Raw genomic sequence first — 8,975 nt, 5'->3', positions numbered from 1 at the left:
GCAGGGAGACAGGATTGTGAAGAAGGCATTTGGTACGCTTTCCTTTATTGGTCAGAGCATTGAGTACAGGGGTGGGGAGGTAATGTTAGGCCACTTTTGGAAAAATGTGCAATTCCAGTTGCCCTCCTCTGGAAGAATATTGTGAAACTTAAAAGGGTTCAGAAAAGATTTACAAAGATGTAGGCAGAGTTGGAGGGTTTGAGCGATATGAAGATGCTGAATATGCCAGGGATAATTTCCCTGGAGAATTGGAGGCTGATGGGTGACCTTACAGAAGTTGATAAGGGGTATAGATAGGTTGGATAGCCAAAATCGTTTCCCCATGATAGGCAACTCCAAACCTAGTGTGAATAGGTTTCACGTGAAAGGAGAAAGATTTAAAACGGACCTGAGGGGCAACTTTTTCACACAGAGGAAAGTGCATGTTTGGAATGAGCTGCCAGAGGAAGTGGTGGAGGCGACTACAATTACAACATTGAAAAGGCATCTGGATGGGTATGTGAATAAGAAGGATTTAGAGAGATACAGGCCAAATGCTGGCAAATGGGATTCGATGAGTTTAGGATATCTGGTCGGCATGGATGAGTTGGACCGAAGGCTGTGTTTCTGTGCTGTATGACTTTAATCATCTTGCGTGAAAGCAGAAGTGTTGTTGTGAAGATTGGACTTTCAGAGCAGCTTTCAAAGATGTTTTGCCTTTACTGGAAGCAGAAGTGACAATGAAGTATTTCATTGGTGAGACAGCAACTGAGTACGTTAGCACGTTTAGGATTTTGGTGGAAAGTGGAAAATCATTGCACTGTGGGGGTGAAGTGCTTTAAGGATTCCCAGCAGTAAGGACAGTGTGCTGACTGGGGTGCCCAGTGAAGGGTGAGATGAATTTTTGTTTTAAACTGCTCATTTCGGCCAGCCTCCAACATTGTATTTCCAATGCTGTCCATCAGAAGGAGCTGTGTGTAACTGGTATCGTTCGAAGCCTTAGGGTTTTCAGCCCTGCAGGAATGGCATTGTTTCATCAGCATTGTAAAGGTTTCTGGCAGCAGAGGGAGGTGTGGGCTGTGTTCACTAGAAATGATTAAGCATTTAGATAACATACATACGAGAGGGCAGGGTGGGATTTGTCTTTCGATTTGCAGAAGATGGGAGATTCTGGGAGCTGTGATCTGAGGCAAACACAACTGCGGTAGATCATAGAAGCCCTGCAGTGTGGACACAGGCTATTCAGCCCATCAAGTCCATTCTGACCCCTCCGAAGAGCATCCTGCTCAAACACCCCTCCCACCCCCACCCCTTAGGGAATCAAGGATTCGGGATAATGCAAGTAATAAGAGCTGAGATGATGGATAGATCAGCCACGATCTTAATAAATGGTTGCCATAAGGCACAAACTAATTCAAATTCGGCCAATCAGTTTAGATTTTGCCCCAAAATACCAAAGTCCAATCAAGTTTGAATTAAATATTTTGATAATATTAACACCAATAAAATGATCCGATGTTTTGGACTATAACACCAGGCATTTTTGTGAGTTTTAATATTCTCTGTGTTGGACATAAAGAGTAAAGTTGTTAATTTTTACTTTAAATATTTACCTCTGGGATAGTTCTTTGCCTCTCACACTTTTACATATTACTGCATGGGGTGAATCACTTCTGTGTTGATGGTTTAATTTAGCAGAGGGGGTTACCCCGTGTCGTAACAGTGCTGCAACATAACAAAAGTGAATGAATTGATTGCACACATTGAAGAGAATGATTTTGATCTGGGACTCCTTACAGAGACATGGCTTCAGGATGACAAGGATTTGATCCTAAATATTGAGGGGATTTGTGGTATTCAAGTCGAATGGGAAGCTAGGTAAAGGTAGAGGGTTGACACTGCTCATCAAAGCACTGATCACAGGGTAGTCTGGTGTCAGCTCAGATTTCAGGTCCTGGTTTCTTTGTCCTCTATTGATCTCCCTGTTCCCACACAGCTGTTGTCCGTTCTCACTCTGCTTCATTTCTGCTGAAGCTTTAACCTCCTTTGACACCTTCCGGAACAATAAATCATTCAGTCAATCAAAGTCCAACCCACAATCTCCCAGCCTGTCAACCATCCAGACACAGAGTATCATACCAGAAAATATAACAAAAAAGATGAAAAGTTAGAATTAAATAGGTGCTTGTGTCTGTTCATTGGCAAGTAAACTAGAAATAAGGGTCTGCCAAGAATCTTATAGTGCCCTAATTGAAGAATTGTCTCTCCCTTACATCTATGTATTAGGACCCAGCTATGATTTATAACAATATTTACATCAACAGAAATAAAGCACCTGTTATGCAATAGACCTAGAGATATACAGTATGGAACTAGACTTTTTCTCGCTCTCGTGTGTGCACACACACACACACACACACACACACACCAAGGTCTATGGGGTGAATTTGTATTTGCAGATACCATCTATTTTGCTCAAACAATGCACAATCTGCAGGCAGACAATACATAGAATATTTTATAAATTCCACTTTGGAAATAGAACCAGTCTGATTCAAAAACTGGGATACAGACAGACTCTGGCCTCACACCTTTCATGCATTGTCTGAGCTGAGTTGTCATCTTTTCTAATAAAACCTGAAGTTATCTCGAGTAGGTGTCTTATAAGAAGTTCTGGGATTTACATATTAATGACACCAGCAACTCTTTCTAAAAGATGAAAGACTTTACAATCCAGGTTTCTTCAATGTATCATTTCAGTGGCATGACTCTGTAATGTTTTGCTATAAACTCAGTATCTTATGATCTTATACTCCACAACCACCTGATGAAGGAGCAGTGCTCCAAAAGCTAGTGCTTCCAAATAAACCTGTTGGACTGGCGTCATGTGATTTTTATCTTTGCCCAGGTTAGGGTGGATTGACCCTGCTAAATTACCCATAGTGCTCAGGGTTTTGCAGGTGTGGGAGAATTCGTAGAAGCGATTTGATTCCACCTTCTCGTGACTGTCTGTGTGAACTTTGGTATGTTCTCCCCCTTCTGTCTGCGTGGGTTACCTCTGGGTGCTCCGGTTTCCTCCCACAGTCCAAGGATCTGCAGTTTCGGATGGATCGGCTGTGCTAAAGTGTCCAGGTATGTGCAGGATAGAGTGGGTTAGCCATGGGGAACTGCAGGGCTGTAGAGTAAGTTGATGAGTCTGGGTGGGATGCTGTGTGGAAGGTCGGTATGAATTTGATAGGTGAAATGGCCTGCAGGGATTATATATGTCTTCTGCTTTAGCCATATGTGGATTGAAAAATGACAGCTGTGGGAGGAGTGGGTTCCAGTTCATGGGACACTGCCCCAGTCCTGGGGAAGGTGGGAATTGTGCTGTCTCTCTCCCCACCCACTGCCCCCATCCATTCTCTCTCGCCCCGCAACTCTCTGCCCCCCATTTTCTCTCTCTCGCCCTCATTGTCTTCCTCCACCCTTTGTCCCCCGAGTCTTTCCTTTCCACCCCCACAACCCTCTGTTCCCCCCAGTCTCTCATGGCCCCCACAATCTGTCACCCTGTCCATTCTGTATCTCTTCCAACTCCCACTAAACTTTCTCATGCCTCGAGCTCTCTTTGATCGCTGTATCAAGCTCATCTCAGAAGAGAGAGAGAGAGAATGGTTGGTGATGACACTGCCTGGGAGATAGGGGTGCACGAGAAATGGCTGATCTTTCAAACTGAGTATAGCTAAAATAATATATTCAGAAACAGCATTAAAGTTTGAACGCATGTTCAATTTTATATTAAGACAAAGCTGCAGCCATCTTTCTCAAACTTGCTTTGAACTATGTGCAGTTGAGGACAGGCTGTTCGGGGTGAATGAGGCTTTTGTCCAAAATGTCAATTTTCCTGCTCCTTGGATGTTGCCTGACCTGCTGTGCTTTTCCAGCACCACAGTCTTGACTCTAATCTCCAGCATCTGCAGTACTCACTTTCGCCTGTTAGGGGTGAATGGCCGATTCCTCGTCTTGAAAAATTGGTTCTGTTAGAAGGTGGAGAGGTGTATTCTACCTTCAAGAGAGTTGAAAAGTGAGCAGAACCACCTGACATAGCACCAAACGTTCTGAACAAGGTAACAATTTAACATTTTAACAGCTCAGTAGCTGGGTTGCCTGGAGACAAAAATATACTCAATTTTGGCCAATTGATTTAAATCTTGCCCCAAAATACTGAATTCCAATCAAGTTTGAATTTAGTATTTTGCGAATATTGGTTAGCACTGCTGCCTCACACCACCATGGTCGATTCCAGCCTTGGGTGACTGTGTGGAGTTTGCACATTCTCCCCGTGTCTGCTTGGGTTTCCTCTGGGTGCTCCGGTTTCTTCCCACAATCCAAAGATGTGCAGGTTTGGACAGGGCACTTCTTGAGGGGAATTAACTTTCACACTTTTTTTTCTACTCCTTAGGTCCTTTTTAAATCTTTTCCCTCTCACCTTCAACCTATGCTCTCCAGTTTGGGAGTCCCCTACCCTGAGAAAAAGATGAGTAGTCAAATAAAATGCAAAAGGAATAAAATGTCGAGTCGCAGGATAAATATAAAATGTCGCTCCAGCCTTTCTTGTCTCCAATTGTCATTTGGGCACAAAACCTGTCAGTAACACCAGCAACTTCACAGAGCGTCTTGCGCATGCTCCTCGGTGACAACACACACTGCGCATGTTCGCCGGTGTCAGCAAAACCTGTGCGTGCTCCTGGTTGTCCGCGGAAACTGCGCGTGATCTCCTTTTGTTGGGCCAATAGGAAACACTGGAGGACCGGAAGGAGCGTAGTCCTCCTGCTAATCAGAGACACCCTATTGACTCTCTCTCTCACGATCTCAATTTATGGAGGGGACAGATTCTGGAAAAGTTGGGCCAGGTCTGTGTCTCAGTTGGCAAACTCATGGAAAATGCAGTACCATGATGTGAAGTGATAGCATTCCCTTGTGGGGTGGGGAAGCAGAAAGGAGATGCATTGTTTAACTGGTGATATATTAGGATGTGGAGAAAGTGAGGACTGCAAATGTTGGAGATCAGAGTCGAAAAGTGCGGTGCTCGAAACGCACAGCAGATGAGGCAGCATCCGAGGAGCAGGAGAGTCAGCGTTACAGGCACGAGACCTTCATCAGGAATGTGTATAAAGGGGCCTCAGCATCCTTCCATACCAGTCAATGCCAGTTGTCAGATAGATGTAGCAAGCAATGAGCAAAGCACGTGTTAGATTAGCAAGAGTAATTGAGTCCAGAAGTGGGGATGTCTTCCTGCAGTTATGGGATCATTGAATATAATCAAGGCTGAGTTCATCTGATTTTGGAAGAACAAAGAAGGGGATGTTTATGGGAGAAGGCAAGAAAATGGTTTTCAGACCATTGCAGAACAGTTACCGAGTCAAACAGCACAGAAACAGTCCCTTCAGTCCAACTACTCCATGCTATGTTCTCAAACTAATCTAATCCCACCTGCCAGTGTTTGGCCTATATCCCTCTGTCACAAAGCTGGTCCTTTTACTAAAAGCTGGTCCTTCTTCTCAAGGATGCTGTGTCCTTAGTTTTTTTCAGAGCGATGGTAAAAAAACCCGGGCTCCGAAGCGACTGGTTTAGTACAGAGATGAAAAACGGTATTGGGAGGCTTTTTTGGTTATATGTGAACAGATGAGACTTGAGGCCAAAGCTTTTATGTTTTAGAAGTGACCTGTATAATGAAAGGGTGTGGTCAGTCCTGAAAGCTGAAGTCCCGTTTAGGTTAAGCAGTGGACTATGTGGAGAATGACTGCTAACATTCTCTCCTTCTGGCCTTCTAACTTCAACTGTAAGCCTCTGTTTCAGTTTTACTTTGTTTAAGGGGTTTGTTTTTTGGTACTGTTGTGTACCATTGCAAAGAGTGTTAAGAGTTTCTCCACAGCTTGTACTGTACTTAATAAAGTTTGGTTGTTCACAGAAGTTGGCGTATTGCAGTGTAAGAAGCTCAAGCAAAAGAACTTAACAAAGGAACCTAAGGGATAAGTCTTTCATGCAGAAAGTGGCGTGTTTAAGGAAAGAGCTGTCAGAGGAAGTGGTGGGTGCTGGTACAATTATGACATTAAAAGGCATCTGGATGGGTATACGATTAGGAAGGGTTGAGACGCTGTGGGCCAAATGCTGGCAAATCGGCCGCGATTAGGATGGGTTATCGAGTTGGCACGGATGAATTAGACTAAAGGGTCTGTTTCTGTGCCTAATATCTCTATCACTCTGGCTTGCCACTAACATTTGCCACATCTATATGTACAGTTTCTCTCTGGTGTCAGTGTCAATGCCTTGATATCTCATTCTTAACCGGACTGGCAGTGATGACTTTTGTAATCTTTTCTTACAGACTATCTAAAGACAGAAGTTTCAAAGTCAACAGATAAAGGGCTTATGTTCAAAATGTTGATTCTCCTGCTTCTCTGATGCTGCGCTTTTCCAGCGACGCAGTTTTTGACTCTGACTCTCCAGCGTCTCCAGTCCTCCCTTTCACGTCAGTGTCTGACAGTTACTCAGTCCATCAGGACCGCAACAATTTTCAACTATGATTCTGTGAGAAGGAGCAAAGCTTTCTTTTTGGTTCCTGTTTGAGTACGGGGGCACTGGTTGAAAGACCCTACTGTTGCAGCGCACTGAGTGTGGAGCCTGAAACAACTCTACTGCCTGGAAAGAAGAATTCATGGCGGGGTTGTACACGTGTGTGTGCAGCTGAAGCTTCGGCCATGGAGAAACCCGAGGAAACACGCCCTGTTGAGAAACCATGGAATTGTGGCAACTGCGGGAAGGACTTCTGTGTCCCATCTGTCCTGGCGGCTCATCAGTGCAATCACACTGGGAAGAGGCCATTCTCCTGCCCCGAGCGGGCAAAGGGCTTTACTTGCTCCTGTGTCCTGCTAGCCCACCAGCATATACACACTGGTGAGAGGACGTTTTACTGCTCCGTATGCGGGAAAGGGTTCACTTGGGTGGACAACCTCCAGACCCACCAGCGATGTCACGCAGGGGAGAGGCTCTTCAGCTGCCCAGAGTGTAGGAAGGCCTTCAGCAATTCCTCCATCCTGCTGGCCCATCAGTGGGTCCATACGGGAGAGAGGCCCTTCGGCTGCCCAGAGTGCGGGAAGGCCTTCAGCTGTTCCTCCTCCCTGCTGACCCACCGGCGAATCCATACGGGGGAGAGGCCCTTCAGCTGCCCAGAGTGCGGGAAGGCCTTCAGCTATTCCTCCTCCCTGCTGACCCACCGGCGAATCCACACGGGGGAGAGGCCGTTCAGCTGCCCAGAGTGTGGGAAGGCCTTCAGGAAATCGTCCCACCTGCTGGCCCACCAGCGGGTCCACACGGGGGAGAGGCCCTTCAGCTGCCCAGAGTGTGGGAAGGCCTTCAGCAATTCCTCCAACCTGCTGGCCCATCAGCGGGTCCATACGGGGGAGAGGCCGTTCAGCTGCCCAGAGTGTGGGAAGGCCTTCAATAAGTCCTCCAACCTGCTTGCCCATCAGCGGGTCCACACGGGGGAGAGGCCCTTCAGCTGCCCCAAGTGCGGGAAGGTCTTCAGCAGTACCTCCACCCTACTGAGACACCAGCAGGTCCACACGGGGGAGAGGCCTTTTGCCTGCTCTGAGTGTTGTAAGGCCTTCAGCAATTCCTCTGACCTGTTGTCCCACCGGCGGGTCCACACCAGGGAAAGGCTATTCAGCTGCCCCGAGTGTGGGAAGGGGTTCACCCGCTCCTCCAACCTGCTGGCCCACCAATGGGTTCACACCGGGGAGAAGCCGTTTGCCTGCCCTGACTGTGGGCGGAGGTTCACGTTGTTCTGCAACTTGCGGAGGCACCAGCAGGGGCACCAGTGCATCCAACAATCAGATTCCACCAGTGACACTGCTGTGGGTCACCCCCAAGGCTGAACCTCCTGCCCATTCTGACAGTGGGTGCAGTGAGCTTTTTTTTGTTTTGTGCTGGACTTGCACCTTCCCCCCCCCCCCCCCCCCAACAAGCCCACCTACATGGCTCAGGGGTGGCATGGTGACTCCGTGGTTAGTACCACTGCCTCACGATGCTGACCTGGGTTCAATTCCACACTCGGGGTGACAGTCTGTGTGTAGCTTTCACGATGCCCCCCACCCCCCCACCCCGTCCCAGCACGTCTCTCAGTCTCTAATGCTCTAAATAAAAATATCTTAGCTTGTCCAACCTCTCCCTTTTACATAGACCCTTGAATCCTGGTAACATCCTTGTGTATGTCTTCAGCACTCTTCCAAGTTTAATAACATATTTGTTATGGACACTGCCCTGTCTACATATTTTGTTGGAAATATAGGACCTAATCCAAACTGGATAATCTGGCTGATGGGACAGGAAACCACTTCCTTTCTTGAGAGACAAGTCTCCTGGAAAGAACTGGCTGGCTGACTGATCTACTGACCCTCAGTACCCCACTGCCCTCAGTTATCTGGAGGGAGTCCACACATTTGCCTAAGGTGGTGTTTGAAACCTTTATCATCTTTGGGATGGATCCCCATTCATTCCGTGCTATGGAGTCATGCAGCCTGGAAACAGACCCTTCAGACCAACCAGTCCATGATCCCCAACTAAACTAGTGCCACCCATCTGCTCCTGGCCTGTATCCAGTTTGTTAATAGTTTTGTTCAACGTGAGAGTTGGACAAATAAATAGCTGATTGTTGATTTTAAAGTGTTGGGGATTTATTCTTATCACTAGAGACGTTTACACCACTTTTAATGCTAATTTTACAGATTATTAGGTGACACGGTCCTCTGGGTGTTTCTGTTTGAGAATGGTGGTGCTGTCAGCCTTCGCTTTATAAGAGTATTGACGTGATGTACTGCTGAATGCAATGGAGTCAACATGAATCCCAGCCTCTCATTGTGGTTGTGGGTGAATCGCCTTAATTTGGCTCTTAACTCAGAAACTGCACACAATTAACTGCTGAAACAATGATTTACACTTTATTGTATGTAGCAACC

The 8,975-nt window shown here is 46.6% G+C and overlaps 1 protein-coding gene across 1 annotated transcript; it reads left to right on the top strand.

The window, feature by feature from the left end:
- Positions 1 to 6,764: 6,764 nt before the first annotated feature.
- Positions 6,765 to 7,946, top strand: LOC140460099 (uncharacterized; the record flags this gene model as incomplete). The annotated part of the gene is made up of 1 exon (XM_072554499.1): positions 6,765 to 7,946. A coding segment is annotated over one exon (1,131 nt), but the record flags the coding sequence as incomplete, so codon positions are not given.
- Positions 7,947 to 8,975: the final 1,029 nt, after the last annotated feature.

The sequence above is a fragment of the Chiloscyllium punctatum genome, chromosome 36 (genome assembly GCF_047496795.1).
Source record: "Chiloscyllium punctatum isolate Juve2018m chromosome 36, sChiPun1.3, whole genome shotgun sequence".
NCBI classification, from domain to species: Eukaryota; Metazoa; Chordata; class Chondrichthyes; order Orectolobiformes; family Hemiscylliidae; genus Chiloscyllium; species Chiloscyllium punctatum.
Note: the sequence above shows the minus strand (reverse complement) of the source record. Positions and strands in the feature narration are given on the sequence as shown.